Source organism: Phyllostomus hastatus, unplaced genomic scaffold (assembly GCF_019186645.2).
Source record: "Phyllostomus hastatus isolate PE091 unplaced genomic scaffold, TTU_PhHast_1.1 phas_contig_148, whole genome shotgun sequence".
NCBI classification, from domain to species: domain Eukaryota; kingdom Metazoa; phylum Chordata; class Mammalia; order Chiroptera; family Phyllostomidae; genus Phyllostomus; species Phyllostomus hastatus.
The window spans coordinates 8,581,473-8,601,555 of NW_025333607.1; the positions used below are offsets into that span (position 1 = coordinate 8,581,473).

Here is a 20,083-nt window from a genome sequence, read left to right on the forward strand (position 1 = left end):
AGATCCAAACGCCGAGCGATAAGACGGGAGGAGAATACTCAGGCAGTGAGCAAAGAGCCTACTGGAATAAGTAAACATTTATTGAGCAGACTGAGTTCATTGAACAGAGTGAGGCAATATTCTCTTAATGCCAAAAGAAAAAGAATGACAAAAACCACTGAACAAATATTGCATCCATTAACCTCTGCTACTAACGCTGATTTGTTAAATTTATAAATGCGTAGAGAGAAGTGGAAATATTCAGTGTCAGATGCTCCTCTTGCATTTTTAAACTATTCAGCTGAACATTTGAAAAAGCCACATTTAACATTTAAGCATACAAGACAGTTGAAATCAAATGGTTGAAAAAATATAATATGTAAATGCTAACTAAATTGATATCAGACAGTTAAACTTCAAGGCAAAAATCACTCCTTGTGATAAAGAGATTGCTTCATAATAATAAAAGCTTTATTTTGCCAGTAACATAGCAATTTTAAATGTGGTTTGGTCCATATGGAGAGAAACTCAAGGAAATAAGTACCAATCACACTATAGATTTTTTTACACACATAGCATATTCCTGACTACAACGAAATTTTTCTAGAAATCAATACCAATTGTATATCTATTGGATATCCCATCTATTTGGAACTTGAATACATTTCTCTTCTACGCTGTCCTGAAATTACTGGCCAGAACACTAAGGCAATCATTTAATCAATAGGAAAGAAAGATAAAAAACTATCGTTATAATTATAGTAAAAAGAAATAAAAGAATCTAAAGATTATTACAATTAGTGAGAGAGTTCTGCAGTTTTACTGCATATAAACTCAACAACCAAAAATAAATTGTATTTCTACATACTATCAACAGCAGAAAATGAAATTAAAGATACAATTTACAATAAAATAAAACTATTAATACACTAGAAATACATCTAAAAGGAGCATATATAAAACTTTGAGAGAACTTGGAGAAGATCTAAACAAATGGAGAGATAAAACATTTTTAAGGATTGAAAAACTCAACATTCTAAATATGTTATTCTTTCTCGAAATGGTCATAACTTCAAAGCAATCCCACTAAGAAATCTCAACAGAGCATTTTTGTTTTTATTTTTTCTTGGTGGAATGAACAAAGCTATTCTAAAACTGAGATGAGAATGCAAAACACTACAACAATGGTCAAGAAAATTATGAAGAAGCACAAAGCAGGCAGAGTTGCTCAAGCTGTGAGGGCTCATTGTAGACACAGCAATTTGGCTGTGGAATCGGCACTGGAACAAGCAAGTGCAGAGCAGATGAAATAGAACGGAAGCCTAGAACCAGACCCACACACATGGGAGCCTGGACCTAAGACAAAGGCAGTCGTGGGAAGAAAAAAGTCTTTTTGTTCAGGAGTACTGGGGAAAATTGGGTATTCACTTGGAAAAGAAAATTTTGGCTGCTATGTGTAAAAATGAACTCCATGTTGATTACAGACTTAAAAATAAAAAGTAAAAAGGGTGGCTTGGTAAGCATCTGCTTGTATATTATTCCTGTTGGTGGCGTTATACAACTATCATTATCCTTGATGATTATTATGACTCACTTGTACGAATCATTCATTTTCCTCTGAAAACTTTTCTAATGTTTAAATAGATGTATTTACAGTATGTCATAAGTTTTAATGTGCTCTCATGATAAATTATAAATCTTTTAGAAGACAACACAGAATTAATAAATAAAATATCTACCAGCAAGACAACAGCAAGACAACACGGAATGAATAAATAAAATATCTACCAGCAAAAAAGTTTTCTAGCAACTCTATACTTATCCACAAGGGGTCACTATTGAATGATATTTAACTGGAGCTTTTGATCAGGGAAAAACTGTTCTGAATTCTCCCTATTCTCACTAGGAAGTGAAGAAGCACCATCTTTTGTTTATTTAACACCAGCCACATCATCTTAAAAAAATAATAAGATATATTTAAAATAAGATGAAAGAAAACAAAGAAATGGAAAGATAATATGCAGCCAGGAATGAGTTTACAAGAAACATATTAATCATCTGCCCTAGTGATAATGCACAAGTAAGAGTCTCAAACTCCTAGCGTCCAATGCTAGTGGAGGGTGGGGTGCGGGAAGGAGATATGATCAGTTTACACAATTCAAAATATTTCTGGGAGAATACTAAGAATAGGCAATTTTTTCCCTGATAGACTCTGTTAAAGACAATCTGTGAGAATACTTTCATTGAACTTCCTGATAGGTCTTAATAACAAAAATAACAATTCACTTATGAAATCATGACATCTCACTCTCAAAAGGAACTTTAAGATCCTTTGGGATGTCAGACAAGGGAAATTTCATTCATGGCTAGTTATGAATGAAAATGAAAGTAAGAGAGTAAGAAAATACATGCAGTAGAAAAAGGAGAAGAAAAGCCCTAAGACTGCGCTTCAAAAATGTGGTGTCTACACGTAAGATAAAGAGTGCTTCCATTTGGGTGCATTTTTCAAAATGCGGTTAATGTAATGCACTTGCTTTTTTTTCTTGAAGCAGAGCTGATTGTGCTTTGGGCTGACAAGGGGTTAACTGCTACTTCTTAGCTCAAGAGGAATTAGCCCAAGCACTGTGGCTGGCTGGGCTTCCGCAGTATAAAAGCTGGGGCAGACCTGTGTGTAGGAGCTAAGGGTTCCTCTGTGACAGACACTTCGGCAGTCATGGATTCATCTGACATCCAAAGGAAAAAGGTCGCTATCATTGGGGGTGGCTTGGTAAGCATCTATTTGTATATTATTCCTGTTGGTGGCATTATACAACTATCATTATCCTTGATGATTATTATGACTCACTTGTACGAATCATTCATTTTCCTCTGAAAACTTTCCTAATGTTTAAATAGACGTATTTACAGTATGTCATAAGTTTTAATGTGCTCTCATCCAGGGAAGGTATTTTATTTCCATTAAACACAAAGGTGTCTGTTTTCCCTTGTCATTTCGATTTAGCATTTTTGGAAAAACAGAAAACTGAATTTATCAATTGCCAAGTTGATTGGTTTTTTAAAAATGTTTTTTAAAGATTTTTATCTATCCATTTTTAGAGAGGGAAGGGAGGGAGAAAGAGAGAGAGAGAAATATCAATGTGCAGTTGCTGGGGGCCATGGCCTGCAACGTAGACATGTGCCCTGACTGGGAATCGAACCTGTGATGCCTGGTTTGCAGCCCGGGCTCAATCCACTGAGCTATGCCAGCCAGGGCAAGTTGATTGTTTTTTTAAAAAAAATTACTGTAAATAGTCATTTTGATGAAAATATTCACCACACTTTGGTTAATAACTCATACTGTCTAATAAGAATAAAAGTGTTAAGAAATAGGAAGCTAATGCAAACCTAATCATGTTGGGTGCTCGCTCGTTATTTGAGTGGTTGGAATTGATACCTAGTTGGTCTCCCCGGCACAGCAGTGCAGCACCCCCTTACTGAGCAGGTGAGATGACGTCCAGGGGACATGCCCGCTATGTAGCAGGACACAGTAGGAGGTCTCTCTGCTTCCATTGTCATCATACCAAAGCCAGCTCTCTTTAACACGGGACTGCCTCTGTGAACTGTATTTTTTTCCTTTTCAACAGAATATCCCCCTGGGTTAAAGTTTAATCTTTTGTTTTCTCCTTTGGGCTAACCATTTGTAGGCTGTTAACTCATAGGTATTCATTCACTCATTTATTTACTCAACAAGCATGTATTGAAGTCCTAGTATGTGCCAGATAATGTTCTAGGCAGATAAGGATTAGCGTATTTAATACCCCTATGTTTACATAGTGTATGCTAATACTGTCTTTGGTTCTGCCTTCCTTATTTTTCCCCCCAAGTACTATGTGACAGTTCCTCTAACATTTCTGGTTCTAAATTTCAAATGCTAAGAAATGTCATGGTGTGCCATGTTAGTCCATGCATGTGACATATGTTGTCATTTCTTCCTATGGGGCTTCAGTCCAATTCTTTCCTAGCAAGATTTTGCACAAAATGAGAATGCGTGTATGATACAGCACCTTACTGAGCACCTGCTATGTGCCAACATTGCTTTAGATACTGGAGGTTCAATGGTGAAATAATTTCACTGAGAGCGCTTGGAAAGAAAGGCAAAGCAGGTACTCCTGCAGAGTATCTTAAAGAGTATCTGGTGAGCATGTGGTCAGGGACAACCTCTTCTGAGGAAGGGACAGATGACAAGAGACCTGAAGAATGAGAAAGAAGCCACCCTGTGAAGGGCTACAGGAAGATCACTTCAGGCAGGTGGAACAGCACGAAGAGAACCATGAAGTGATACCGTGCGGGACACATTCAAGGAGCAGACAAAAGGGCAGAAATCACGGGGCTGCAGAGACTGAGAGAGCTGTACCTCCTGCATCTCAGAGGGCGAGGCAGGATGGTTGAATCTTATTCCAGGCACAGTGGAAAGTCATTGGAGGGCTTTAGATAGGAAAGTGAGCTGTGGTTTTTAAAGATTTCTCAGCCTATTAGGCGGACAAAGCCTGGGAAAATTATAACAAGACAGGATAGACCAGTTTATTCCCCACAGAAGGTTTTTAATTTCATGAGTCTAATAATTGTCTTATTTTGGGGTCCTGCTGCCTTTTCTTTTATAAAGGCTACTGATATGGACCCCGGCTCCTGGGGTCTGCCACATTGTGGATGAGGCACGAGAAATTCACACAGACTACCAGGTCCTGTGGAGGAAAAGGGACAACATGGCTTTTCTCTCAAGAGGAGAAAAAAAGCTTTGGCCCTTGCCATGACAGGCCTTTATTTCTTTTCCGGGAACATGACATGATGGTCCTCATTTACTATGCACAGGTTCACTTTAGGTAGAAAACAAAGGAGCTGATGCCACTAGTTACATCACAGAAGAAGGATATTTGCAAATGAAAAGGGACAAGTGGTTGAACCAGTTACACTTCATACTGGGGAGGTTTAGCACAGACTTTAGGAAGTTACAGTAAGCACTTGCTGCCTCAATTCAGGGTGAGGGAGTTTCAGCAAAAGCAAGTCTCATAGCAGCCTAGCTACAATGCAGGCCTGGTTCCCCATGGGAGAACCTGTCCATGGACGTGGGTCCTGTCTGGGCTCACGCCACGCAGAACAGTCTCCTATAGGCTACCCTGATGCCTTCTGTAATCAAACGCACTAAAATATTCTGTGTGCATGAATTTGCTTTCCAAACAAAGTGGGGAATCACATTCTTAGGAGCTATGGAGATTAGAAGCAAGACAAAGCTGTGCCTCAGAATGCTGTTGTAAGGAATGCAGTCCTTTGAAGGACCTAACTTTAAAAAGGATTTGAAAAACCATCTCTTCTTTTCCGGCGAGAAGGAGTTGGTGTAGCTTTCCAAATTTAACAAGTCAGTCTAGGGAGAAAGGGCTGCCCTTCAAGCTGTCTTCCTTTGCGTTGAACTGATACGTCTCTTTGCTTCACAAAGTGACAAGCCCGAGAAGTCAGAGAAGCAAGGCTCTCCAGCCTGAACATCTTTCCTTAAGCTCTGTCCCTACTCAGGTCCTTGGTATTGAGAAACACTGCCCCTGATGACTCTTTCCAGCATTTGCAGGTGGGATGGAATGATCAGAGCCAAAGAGAGCTCTTCCAGGGACAGCTTCAGCCGCTGGAACCCTCATTTTTTTAGTCGAAGCCTAGAACTTTCGCTAAAAGGCCTGCTGAACACGCCTGGTCAGCTGTCGCCTCCTGTTGCCAGTCCGCCCACTGTTTTGGCACATGCTCTGAAGGTGTATTTTAGGGTACTGTTACAGGGTTTCTTCTGTCTCCCCTGCTGACAAGCAACCCCACTACAGTGTGTTGTGATTCATTCTTCCTATAATTGGCCCATCCCAATTCTCCATTAAAAGGTACTTAAAGGGGACATCGGGCTGGGGCAACCCCTGCATTTCATGATGCAGTATGCATCACTGTGCCCTGCCCCAGGGGTTCCAGTTGAGTGAGTGGCCTCTGCTGATAAAATTGCCTTTGAGGCAGCTTGACCTTGATGTTGAGAGTTTGTGTGTCTCACAGCTGTCGATGTTAGATTCTGTCTTGGATGAAGAATCAGCCCCAGGTGGTGCTCCTGCCCCGTCTCCTTAGGATCTTTCCATTTCACTGCTCACTCTCTACCCAGTTTCATGGGATAGAAACCTCATTAGACAGGGAGGGGACCGAGCATACAGGGGCCTGCGATCAGCTAGAAGCCCAGGAAATCTTACTCTCTCTGGGTCTCAGTTTCCTCATTTGGGCTAAAACTAGGTCACTAACTCTTTTAACTCTAAAATCTCACTGTTTTCCTTCATACTTCCTTACTCATAGATCTCCAGCTTTATTTTAAATATAGTCCTTATAAATGCAGGAATCGGGGGTCACCAGAATTTTAATTCCCTACAGGGTAAGTCTTAGACACATATAGACTGTTAAATGTTTTAGAGTCTTGGGTCATCTCTGAGTCCACTTCATTTATTGCCTAGTGAGCAGTATCTGGAATAGATGCCATTACTTTAGACAGTTCAAGCTTTTTTAACTCTCTGCAGAGAATGTGTTTTTCTTTTCTTTTTATCCTAAAATATTCCCAGAAGATTTGTCTATCTGTTGATACATATTCATCCATCCACCTATTTGTATATATGTTCACAGTGTTGATGGTAATCTAAATTGGTACTTTTTCTGTAGGATAATGTGAATGTGTGTGTGTGTATATATATATATATATATATATATATATATATATATATATACATTTAAGATATATGTATGTGATCTTAAAAATATGAGGGAATTGCAGAAGACAGCAGCAGCTACTCCTCCCATACAGTTGGCCTCAGGATGGCATTGCATTTTGAGAAACAATTGTCCTTTAACCAAAAAGACATAAAAAACAATTAGGATAGATAATGCATTCTCTTAAAAAAAAACAAACATGGAGTATCTTCAAAACCTTCTAAAACTAATCTTGCCCCATTCCTTTTCGATCTCTTTCATGTGCTTTGCAGCTAAACTCCATCTCCTACATTCTAAGTTGTCCAAATCCTCTCCCCAAGTCATTGCAGACTCTCCCTTTCTCCCTTCTCCCCTCTCTCCTGCATCCTTGCTACTAAAGGCCCAAGAGCCAGTGGGGCAGAAAGATGGTGTGGATCTTTGGAGTTTCTGTGGATTTGGTCCCTTTCACTAGAATTTGCCCTTTGGCAGACCATTTCCTTATGGTGATTTTATCAGAAGAAACAAATGTGCAACACACAGTTGTTTATAATTCTAAAAAATTAAAAAACCCAAATCTCCAAATATGAGGTCACTGAATACATTGAAATGTAGCTCAACTATTAAATATTTTGATTTAAAATATTTTCGGACATGGAAATATATTCACAGTATACTATTCGTTTTTTAAAGAAATCATAACATATAGAGCTTACTACCCTTTTTAAAAGAAATATCATGTGGTCCTGGCTGAATAGCTCAGTTGGTTAGAATGTTTTCCTGGTGCACCAAGGTTGTGGGTTTGATCCCTGGTCAGGGCACATAAAAGAATTAACCAATGAATACATGAATAAGCAGAACAACAAATCTCAATCTCTCTCTCTCTCTCTTTCTCTCTCTCTCCAAGATCAATTAAAAAAACAACTTAAAAAAGAAATATTATGTGTTTCATATACATAGAAAATGTTAACACTGGTTCTCTCTGGTTGTAAGATTGTGGGTGATTACTTTTTCCTTTTTGTTTATCTGTATTTTTAAGTCTTTATTAAAAAGCACTGAGTTCTTACTAAGTATTAGGTACTGTGGTTTGTATCACAAATAGACTGGTAAAATACTGGTAATACAAACATTACTCTCTGGGCATGTACAACCTGCTGAGGAAATCAGAAAGGATGTAAATAAATAATTCAATTCACTTCGAGAGATGTTAACATGCATATATACATATACACATTCATAGAATTACAAAAGAAAAGGCAAATAAGTCTTTTGGAGGAAAGAAGTGTAAAAATTGCACTGGAAGAAATAAAACTATTTACAGATGAAATTATACATAAAGATCCTACAGACTCCATCAAAAAAACTGTTAGAACTAATAAACGAATTTAGTAAAGTTGTAGGATACAAAAATCAATGCAAAAAATCTTTTGCATTTCTATACACTAGTAGCAAATAATCAGAAAAAAAATAAGAAAACGATCCCATTTAAAATTGCATGAAAAAGAATAAAATGTAAGAAAAATTTAACCAAGAAGGTGAAAGACCTGTATATTGAAAACTAGAAGACATTTATGAAAGAAATTAAAAGCAAACACCAGAATAAGAAAGAAATGAAGGGAGGGAGGGAGATAAAAAGGGAGGTGGGAGGAAGGAAGGAAGGAAGGACTAAAGATATCAAATTTGAAGGAAGGGTAAACATTTTTCAGATATATTTAATATAAGGCAGGAAAGGACAGTTTGGACAAAAGGAACATTATATTTAGATGCATGTACATATAAAAATGCATGGTGTATTAAGGAAATATATACTGATTTCGGTATGTACACTTCTTACAGATAGTACATGGGAATAGCAAGAAATGAGCTGGAGAGAGAAACTGGGGTCACGTGTGAGAATCCTTTGTGTCATATCGAAAACTTGAGACTTTTCTGAAGACTTCTGAGAGCCAATAAAGGATGTAACACAGAAAAGGCCTCATCCAATTTCCATTTTAGACAATGCCTAGGGAGGAGTTTGGCTTGAACAGGTAGAGACTGAGGGACAGGAGGGATATTGGAAAACTTGCAGTGGTCCTAGTAGAGGGTAATGAGGGCCCCGTGAAAGGAGGTATGGGAGGGAGATCAATGCTGAGAAAGACTCAAGAGGAACAACCAGTAGCACCTGTTGCCTAGTTCAATGTGGATTGGTGGGTAGAGAGGGCTGGTAATGTTCTCCGAGGTATCCTGGTTGGCTGAAACGGTGGGCAAGCTGCCACTCTCTGAGAGACAGAATACGACAGGAGAAGCTTTTGAAGGCTGAAGGATGGGAATGAGTTGGATCTGACACACGGGATATGGAGATGTCCCTAAGGCACCCAGGCAGAGAAGGCGGAAGTCAGAATTCAGAGAGAGACAGAGGACAGAGAAAAAGTCCTCAGCCAGGTTTCCCAACACCCCCGCAGCAAGCGTGTGGGACACCCACCTTATCATCATCAAAGGAGAAAACAATCAAGACTACTTAGCCTTAGGGACGAAATCCAGATGCGACATGTCAGCGAGTCCAGGCTAAGAGTTAAATAATAAAACAATATTTGGCTCACCATATACCGTTGTAGCTAATGTCACAGTTGCTAACTGAGGATGAAGACATTTTTCTGCGCTTATGCCATAGTAAGTGCAGTTAACAGTCCAGTTCTTCTCCTTCCACTGATAGGTCCTAAGATCCAACCCTTGATCCACAGGCTGGTGCTCAGAGCCGTGTCAGCCAGGGCCAGAGGTCAAATTCTTGAGACCAAAGTCTAATTCTGTGAGTAGGAAGTACAAACAGGCTTTTTAAAAAGTCATCTGGTGACAGACTCAGATGAAACCTTAGGAAGAGTTCTATATGCTTTATTAAGTCAAAAGTAGTTGACAAGTTGACACATTTTTAACACTACATTATCAGACTAATTTCAAACACATTACAATAAAGAGGTATAAAATGCATAAAATTTTAATCATCTTGATGCCCTTCCTGTCAGGGTCAGCATTTATGAATAATCACAGCTGGAGAGGTCACCTGGGAACCAGCAGGAATTTAGTGAATCCTAATATTATACAAAACCATGGCAGCTGAACACCCAGGGAGGATATCTAATCATTGTCATTACAAAAAAGTTGTCATGTAATGTTTTTAATTGGCAACCTGGGCATCAGTCATGGGCAGGGTGGGGCCAAAAGACATGACCTACAAAGAAGGAAGTAAGAGAAGACAGGGAAAAACTGGGAAAGGAGAAGAACTGAAAACTGGGTAAATCCATAGTTATGTAACCAAGGAATCTCCTCAGAGCTCTGCTTACTCACCAAAAGGCTAGACCACTTGTTAATAAAACTTGGATTTTACAAATTTATTTTATGGCCAAACGAGTTTCCTATTCTGGACTTTGGTGCTTCAGACCAAATTGAGAGACTTTCCAGAATTGCTCATGTCCTAAGAGAACTGTCCTATCTTTACCAAGGCTTACTTCCAAGAACTGGCACCTTGAATGTTTTTACTGCTCCCAGGAGTCTCCCCGACCCAGTGTCTTCAGTTCCGCCTACTCTCTCTTCCCTATTCATTCTCAGAACCAGCTGTGCCTTCTGTGAGAGTTTGTGGCGGGTTCCGAGTGGCGTACACACATTTTCCCTCCCATTTATATCTTTATAGTAGTTTAATGGGGGTTTTTTTTTACCAGTGTAACAGCAAAGAAGTTACCGACAGTTATTCCTGATTAAACACCCTTTACAGAAAGTGAGAAGAGGAAATAAATTACTCTGTCTAAATGTACTCTTTTAGCCACATGACTAATCCTCCTAGCTAAAATTCTGTCACATCCACCCATATGTTTCTTGTCTTTTAGTTTTATTTAAATCTCAGTTACATAGAACTGGAATTATCACAGGCTTGATCATGAATGTCTTGGTTGGCCTTCTAAAATATTAAATAAGTGTATTGCTTTGAAAACAATTAAGTCTGGAAATTTTTCATACATTTCCTGGTTTAAATAAGGATTGGCTTATGTTTATTTTTAATTGCCATCACAAGTCTATAGAGATTGAATAATATGAAGAAAGTTAGGTGGTCACAGTATCACTGAATGGTAAGAGGAGATGCAAGAACTGAACCATAGGAATATTTTTTAAAAGCACACATAGGTTCTTAGATACTAAGGTACCTTCAAGGAGAGGAGTAAAAACAGGTGTGAACTAAATAGACGAAGCCTTGGGCTCTTCCGTGTCTGCTCCTGGCCTGCCTAATAGGTGCATAGAGGGAAGACCACGTGAAGAGACATCAGGAGAAAAGGACCCTCTACAAGCCAAGGAGACAGGCCTGGAGCAGATCCTGCCCCCCCCCCGCCAGCCCTCAGAAGGAACGAACCCTGCTGACACCTTGATTTCAGACTTCCAGCCTCCAAAACTGAGACAGCAAGTGTCTGCCCTTTAAGCCAGCTGGCTCGTGGTACTTTGTGAAAACAGCACTAGGAACCAAACACAAAGAGCTTATCACGGTTGCAAGTTATATCCTTGGGTGATTTGCTGGTCACTACATCACGACTGGTTTTGCATGAGCTCAAAAAAGAGATCTGGGTAGGAGATGGGAGTTTTTGCATCTCCATTGATGGAGAAGATGGACTAGGATGCAGGTCTGAGATTCTCCAACATCGGGTTGTCTTTCTTTGAAAGGGGAAAAGAGGGAAAGCCCAGAGGTGCATGGGGAAAAAAAAGCAGAAAATGAAAAACAGTGTTGGTGTTTCAAGAAGAGAGGCTTATTAATAGCATTGATTGAATGCTGCTGAACATTCAGGTGTGATCATTGAATATGGGTGATCTCACCCAATTTATATTGCTAGTGATGAGAAGCAGATAAATCATGGCAACCTATATAAAGCTTGAAGGAAGGCAACACTATAAAGTTTTGAGAAGACAATAGACAAAATATTCTTCATAATGTCAGAGAGGGGAAAGACTTTAAAAGATACCAAATGCATTAATAATAATGTAAAACATTGATGAATGTGACTACCTGAACTAAAGAGTTTCTCATCTTTAGAACGTGCTATAGAGTTTAAAAAGCAAGCCACACAATAGAAGAAGATATTTGCAACATTTAAAATGGCAAAGACTCTGTACTCAGATCTATAACTAACTGTTTGAATCAATAGAAAAAAGAAGTCACCAACCCAATAGAAAATGGGAAAAGACTCTGCAGATATTTTATAAACAAGTAGATCAAAACGGTCAATCGATATATGACAAAGTATTCAACCTCTTTAGTTACCAGACATACGCAAATTCAAACACTCCACCCCAGCTTACCCTCCAATTGCAATGTTTAAAAGTTTGAACACACTAAGTGCTGGCAAAGATGAACTCCCAGAAGCTGCTGGTTGAAAAACACATTATTGCAAAATGTTGGAACACATGGCATAATATGGGTGAAGAAACACAAGCCTTTGTACAAGGATTCCATTTCTGAGTATAAACCTCTAGAGAAAAATCATGCACATGTGTATACAGGATTCATGCACAAAAATGTTCTTTGCAGCATTGTTAATAACATCCCCCAACCAGGAAACACTCAAACGCCTTCCACTAGTAGAATGGCTGGGCCCTCTGTGAGGTTTCATACAATGATGAATCAAATAGTAATGAACTTGGATAACCTGGGGTTTACATGCAACCACATGGATGAATCTCCTAAGCATATTATTGTGTTAAAGAAGCAAAATGCAGCCCTGGCTGGCGTAGCTCAGTGGATTGAGCGCGGGCTGCGAACCAAAGTGTCACAGGTTGGATTCCCAGTCAGGGTACATGTCTGGGTTGCAGGCCATGACCCCCAGCAACTGCACATTGATGTTTCTCTCTCTCTCTCTCTATCTCCTTCCCTTCCCTCTCTAAAAATAAATAAATAAAATCTTTAAAAAAGAAGCAAGATGCAAAAAAATACACAAGTGTGATTCTAATTATATGATTCAAAAACAAGCCAAATTAACCTATATGGCCTAGGAATATATACCTAAGCGGTAACACTGTAAAGAAGCAAGGATGGGTTATCGCAAAAGTCAGCATACTGTTTACCGGCTGGTGAAAGGTTGGGGATTGTGGTTGGGGAGGCGGTGGGGGAATCTTCAGGAGCATAGCAATGCTCTGCTTTTTGACCAAAGTGATGGTGATACGGGTGTTCACTTTCTAAGTATTCTGTATACTATATACATGTTTTATGATCTTTCTGTAGGAAAGTTACACGTGACAATAAAGAAGTAAAAATTCTATCTCTAAAATTATACAATTTAATCTTGAATTATCCCATAATTTTTGCAAATGGTGCTTTCTTGTAGTGACTGAGTAAATCAGTGTGATAACTAAGTCACACTTGAGGCTTCATTTTGCCAGTAAAAATTCCCTGTACTGGTGGAATCAGATAAAAATATGAAAAAAATTTGCTTTGAATTTTAGGTTGGATCGTTAAATGCATGCTTCCTTGCAAAGAGGAATTTCCAAGTTGATGTATATGAAGCTAGAGAAGGTAAGACAATACTAAAAATGGTGAGATGTGGTTTTCATTCTCTGAGCTCTGTCTCTTTAGATTCTAAAAAGATATTTTTAAAAAATGAACTGTTCAAATTTTTAAACCTCAACTATCTCAATTAATTTAACACAAATGTACTATTATTCATATTTTCTTTTCTTCTTTTTAAAAGATTTTATTTATTTTATCTTTTAGAGAGAGGAAGGGAGGGAGAGAGGGAAAGAAACATCAATGTGTGGTTGCCTCTCGTATACACCCCCTACTGGGGACCTGGCTTGCAACCCAGGCATGTGCCCTAGACTGGGAATTGAACCGGCAACCCTTTGATTCACAGGCCAGCACTCAACCACTGAGCCACACCAGCCAGAGCAGTATTTTCTTTAAAAGAGTTAACAAGGCCTTTTAATCTGGTTCTGACTGCACCAGTTGTTCATCCTGCCCTAGGATATAAGGAAATATGTGTAACATGGAGTCTACTTCCAATGTCTTAGATATCCGAATGGCCAAATCTGCACGTGGAAGAAGCATTAACTTGGCCCTTTCTTATAGAGGACGACAAGCCTTGAAAGCCATTGGCCTAGAAGATCAGGTACCTTGCTAATGCATTTTCCTTACAGAAGATAACACCTGCTGTTTTCCAGCAATCGCATGGTCTAGCTTTCATCCTGGTGCAAAGGACTATTGAATGCCAAAAACCTCTTCATGCAGACTCATTCTACAGAGGTTTTCAAACTTCTAAATGGGCAAAAGGGTGAATATTTGATGCTTGAAGCACCTGGGGATCCAGAGCCTGATGCATGACCTGGGGCAGGGGACGTTGCAGCCCCACCTGATAATTCCTTCTGATGTGAGCTCTCAACAGGATGGCAGATCGCTGCGTACAGAGAAGTGAGCTCTGGCTGGCATGGGGATGGTGGGAGGCAGGAAAACTCCATTCTCTTGGCTCTACAGAGCCATACTCTCTTACCCACAGTCCTATGGTGCAAAAAGCTCTGAAAACAGAAAGTTTTTCATCATCTATCCAGCAGAAAATTTGACCTGATATAAGACTTTTTACAGCCATACCCGTTTTTTTCATTTGGTGTCACTACGTTTTACTGCAGAAATATTTTGTTTCACTATGGGCTGGTGCCCCAGGCTCTGCTGGCTGGATGGCAGCCACATATGCCCTGAACTACCTCTCAAAAATCTGAAAACTTCTGAATTCTTAAACCAATGGGCCCCAAGATCGTGGATAAGGATTGTGGGCCTGTAGTAGATTTTTCTAACACGGCCTCAATATCTCTGAACTTCTCCCTGTGCACCATGCAGCTGGAAAATGTGAACAGAAATCATGGATTTTTCCCAATAGGACTTTTGCTGACAAATGGGTCTTCAACATGATAACATAAGTCAATATAAGTTCTGTTTGCATTTCTACACTTTTCTTAGGTCCACGTGTAGGAAAACACCGCACTGGGTTCAGGCGTCCTGGGTGTTACTCCCCATGTGCTGCTCTCTTGGGTGATCCTGGGAAAATCACTTAACCTTCCTGACAATGTAACACTTTCCCAAGTGTCATATCAGATTTAGACCCAATAAACTTGAAGGGAATTCCGAAATCCGAAGATTCAAAAGAAAGCAAAAACTAACATTTGCAAGAACTCAGATTAACTTTCCACCATTCTATGCTTCCATGATTCTTTATACTATTCTTCATATTTTGAAAATATTTACAAAGCATACTTTAAAATTCATATCTATTTTACTTGCATAATGCCATGCTACAGAAATTGAAATCGCTATTTCCGGTTTTATTTCAGGTTGTAGCTCAGGGTGTTCCGATGAGAGCAAGAATGATTCACTCTCTCACAGGAAAAAAGTCTGCAATTCCCTACGGGACAAAATCCCAGGTAGGTTGACGCTGCGGGTACTTGTTTGGTTAGAGCTGAGTCTAAAGTCTATAACTTGCAACTCAGACCCATCTCTGACATTTCCTGCATCAGCCTAGAATTCAGGAACACAAACCAGCTAAGAAGTTAATTTATAACAGGTGCTAAAAATAGGGCCCCATCCCTCCTAAACACCCAAGAAGAGTTAGCTATTATTGTCATCACAGTAGGCTTTTTTTTTGCCTCTATGCTTTGCTCTACTGGACAAATTTTCCCTCCCATCTCCTTTCAGTTGCACAGAGAAAATTGCCCTGTATTTATTGTCAAACACAATATGCAAAAACAACTTTACAGGGTTTTATGATGTTGCCTTCCCTGACTCTCCAACCCAAAATTGAATTATAATGGAATTTATAGAATAAATCTGAAATGCCTTCAGTGTTCATAATTTCTAAAACATCAGAGTCCAGAATGTGAAGTAGCATTTGTTAAAACAAATATATTTTCTTGCTCTGTCACGTTTCTACTTGTCTTTCATGCAGTAACACACATAATTGTACGAAGCATATATTTTTATCTAGTTACACCATCTAAATTTGTTTCTTTGAGAGAATGAATGTACCAAACATCTATCAATAAGAGAAAAACTCCAACTTGCTTTGCCCAGCAACACCGCATTTTAAGCGGGGAATCCCAGTGAAGTTCATATTCTTCTGGGTCTCTGACCCTCCACAGACCTGCCATTGCAAGTATCCTGATGATGGTCAGACTCTCCTGGGATCTTGTTAAAAAGGAGTCTGATTCTGCATGGCTGGAATGGAGGCTGAAGTTCTGCACCCCCCAATTCCACAGGTGGTGCCCACGCTGCTAGCCCGTGGACCACGCTTGGGGTAGATAGCAGGAGACACGCACATGCTCACGGGACCAAGGTCTTCCCAGAGCTCATGATGATAAGGTAGCTAATGCAGCCCATGTCAATTGCAATGGCTACTATGAGAAGTGAAAACAAAATAAAGACGTGAAGAAAAAGAAATGAATCCTGGTGCATTGTTGGTGGGAACATACAATGGTACAGCCATATGAAAAATAGTGTGGCCGCTCCTCAAACACTTAAAAAATAGAGGTACCATATACTCTAGCAATTTCATTCTTGGTATATATCCCAAAGGACCAAAAACAGATATTTGAATACCTATGTTCATAGCAGTGTTTCAATAGTCAAAAGATGGAAGCAACCCAAATGTCCATTGATGGGCGGACAGATAAGCAAAACATGGTATAAGCCTATGTGAGATAACAGAATATGTATATCTTTGCCCTGGGATCCTAGAACAGAGCTCCTACAACCCCTGTCATTTCCTAAGTGATAAGGGCACCAGAAGCATCTTTTGTTCCAGTGCTTGGTCTTTGACTGCAGTTCCTGACACAGGGTACCTGAATCCCTTGGAATTTTCTGGGTAGCATGAGTGTCTTGTTCTAATGAGGTGACTCTTGGCGGGCTCCGGGATGAAAGGCCAGGTCATGATTAGAAGCTTGGCATTTTCAGCTCTACCCCCCATTCTATGGAGAGGAGAGAAGGTCTGAAAATGGATTAAATGACCCATCAAACCAATGTGAGGAAGCTCCAGAAACACCCCCAACAATGGGGTTCACAGGCCTTCCAGGTCGGCAACCCTGAGCAGGTTCTGGGAGAGTGGCACTCGGGAGAAGGCACAGAGGCTCTGCCCGCCTCTCACACGCCTCGCCCTGCACAGCTCTTCCATCCGGTGCTCCTCTGCATGCCCGTATGCTTTCTCATTTCCTTTTGTGATAAACTGGTCAATGGTAAACTGTTTTCCTGAGTTCTGTGAGCCCCTCTAGCAGATAATTCAAACCTGAAGAGGGGTTCTGGGGAACTTTCAGTTTATAGCCAATCAGTCAGAGGTGCAGCTGACAAACCGAACACAAGAGCGACATCTGAAGTGGGGGCGGTCTTGTGGGACCGAGCCCTTAACCCTGGGATGGACGCTGACTCCAGACAGCTGGTGCAGAATCGAGTTCAATTAAGGGACACCCAGTTGGGGCTGGTCATGTGAGGGTTAGAGAGACACCAGGACAAGTGTAAGTTTTCTGCACAACAGACACTAGATACCACTCGGCCTTTAAAGGGAACGGACACATGCTACTGCATGGATGAGCGCTGAGGACTTTATTCTCAGCAAAGGAAGCCAGTCACAAGAGGACAAACACTGTATGTACCCACTTCCATGAGTTCCCTGGAACAGTTAGGTTCACAGAGACAGCAGATAGCATGGCGGTTGCCAGGGGCTGGAGGAAGGTGGGATGGGGAGTTAGTGTCTAATGAGGACAGAGTTTCAATTTCAAAAGGTGAAGAGTTCTATAAAGGGACTAAATGGTAATGGAAAAAAAGATACCATAAAGATTAAATTTTAAAAAAGAGCTCTGGGAGTGGATGCTGGTGATGGTTGTAACAACACTGTGAATGCACTTAACGCCACTGAACTGTATGTTTAAAAATTGTTAACATGGTCAAGTTTATATCATAGGCATTTTGGCCCAATTAAAATTTGTTTAAAAAGTGGGTCCAAAGTAAAGCATTCCAAGAATTAAGGGCTTTGGGGAAAGAGGTGGCAGGGAGGAATGCAAATTTTCTGTTTATTTACTTTTTATACATAATAACCTGCTTATGTTGGCGTTATAAAGGTGTAGGTACAGAGTGTTCACTCCTGAGCCCGGCAGGGGGGTGAAGGGGAAGAAAGTCCACTGACCATCACAGTCAGATAGACATTCTCAGATAATTAATATATTCTGTTCAGGTGGCCCCAAATTGTGCTTGGTGTTACAGGAAAGAAAAGAATCATGTCTTCTAAATAGGCAAGTGAAATTTACATGCTCAAGTCAAGTATAAGCTGTTGTTAGCTGTGGGAGCTAAGCAAATATTACTGCTTTTTCTCGCACCTTCCAGATTCTCCTGGCCGGGCCAATAACCAAATTAACAGAGGTAGATTAGCCAAAGTGAATCACAGTTTAATACATGTCGTGGGGAATTTGCATAGACACAAAAACTCCATGAAGATTCCAATGACAGTGAAGCAACGTTGGGTATATAAGGCATTATTTTTGGACAATGAAGAAAGGGGTGAGAATGGGGGACTTGCAGGTAGTTGAGAAAGAGTTGGAATACCCCTGGCAGTAGAATCCTTGCTAGGAGTCTCAGAAAAGCCTTGCTAGGGTAAGGGTAGCTAGCAATCAAGTTCATTGTGGAAAGAGCTCAGCTGAGGAATGGTCAGCCATGGGGTCCAGAGAGGGAGGAAAGCTTTGACTTCTAGAAAAGTCTTCACAGAGAAAGTGAACTTTGAGATAGTTCGCTGAAATCTTAACTCAGCAGTGAGATGGTGTTGTCCCAATCCAGCGAGGGTCTATCAATGGAAGCAAGTTGGGTGAGAACAGGTTTCAAAAACATACAGATTTTTCAAGTGCCAAGTGTGCATTGGCTGAGAAAACGTGTAAATGCCCTTTGACATAACAGACTCTGACAGTGATCAGCAACCTTATTAAATTCACTGACTCTACCCACCTTGCTTTACAGGTGCAGAAAGAAGCTGCATGATTACAAGAGGTCAGGGTCAAAGGGAAATGAGGCAGGTTTCCTCTGAGACAACAGCCAGCAGAGCGTGGTGTTGGGGGTCCTTCTGGGAGAGCGGGGCAGTACTGCTTCACCTCCCTATATCTCTTACTAAATTGAGAGTGATTTGTGATCATCAATCCACCTTCTTCTTGGATTAACGTGGGATGTGCTGAGGAAGGCCAATGCATCATATCCATCCCCTTGGCAAAGAGTGAGCCAGTAAAGTATAAATAGACCAAGGAGTGAGGTATCCCTCAAAGTTGTGCCAGGAAAGCTGGATGAGGAGAGTGACTGGGACCCGAGACTAACGTTGGCTTCCTTACCTGTACCGCCGGAGAGGGACAGACAGAAGTAGTTTCATCACCAGTGATTTCCCAACAGGGAGACAGTGCCCATGGGGGTTTCCATTTGGGGGCCTTGCATGCGTGAAAAGAAGGAGGAAATGACTCCTCCCCTGCCAATCCTGCCATTTCTCAATTCTTAAGAATTGAGTTAATGCTAAATGTATAGCCACCCCTCTTTCTTTGGCTTGCATCATTGTTTTCATGTCTGAGTCAAACATGGGAGCCTCCTTATCCTTTAAGATTGCTTTGAATTGCTGAACTCCACACCTGCCGCAGTCCAAAGCCCTCCCCAGGACCCCGGGATTTCTATGGACCCCCTGGGAGCCTACCTTCAATTGGCCTCCAGTGGCTCTAGGTGAACACCCCCTCTCCTCTGGTGTTGACCATGTACCTTGATGGTCCAGACAGGAAGTTCACCTCTTCCGCCAATTACTGCAAACAACGTTCACTCAAATGACACATGAGATCCTGAAGACCTGTGGATCCGCCAGGGCTCACACTGCCTGCAGAACAGCAAATAAACTTCAGGTCCCCAAGGGGCACAGTTTAATCTCCAATATCTGTTTTGAAACCCTTCTCTGGGCTGAGCCTCCCTCCCCTGGCTGTTTTCTTGGCCCTTTTCTCCCCGAAGCATCCAGGTTCTTCTGGTCTTGCTGGTTCCTCCCATCTCCCTCCCAGAGGGCCCTGGGAACTATCAAATTGTTCCCTAATACACAGAGCAGGCCAGAGCTCCCCAGTTTTTACTTCTAATCTGCCGAGTCAATATAATGGTGCTCCCTTACTACAAAACATTCTCTTTTGAAGGCATTCAGCGCAAAGAATGTGAACAATTTTTTTCCAATATATCTGGAAAAGTTAGCACTGTAAACTTTGTCTTAGAAGTCTCCAAAGGAGATAATCCAACTTCCTTTAGATTATTTTTATTATTATTATCATTAGTATTAGTATTATTATTTTGGTTATAAGAGCCATTTCATAGCTCAACTTATTTACATTATTTTATATGTTATTG

The 20,083-nt window shown here is 40.6% G+C and overlaps 1 protein-coding gene across 1 annotated transcript in view; it reads left to right on the forward strand.

The window, feature by feature from the left end:
* The first annotated feature begins 2,595 nt into the window (after positions 1–2,595).
* The window catches only part of KMO (kynurenine 3-monooxygenase), a 41,568-nt gene continuing 24,080 nt past the window's right edge, over positions 2,596–20,083 (forward strand). Inside the window, 4 exon segments of the mRNA XM_045859631.1 lie at positions 2,596–2,746; positions 13,156–13,225; positions 13,720–13,817; positions 15,031–15,120. Of these exon segments, the coding sequence (XP_045715587.1) occupies positions 2,693–2,746; positions 13,156–13,225; positions 13,720–13,817; positions 15,031–15,120 (312 nt within the window). The 5' untranslated portion in view covers positions 2,596–2,692.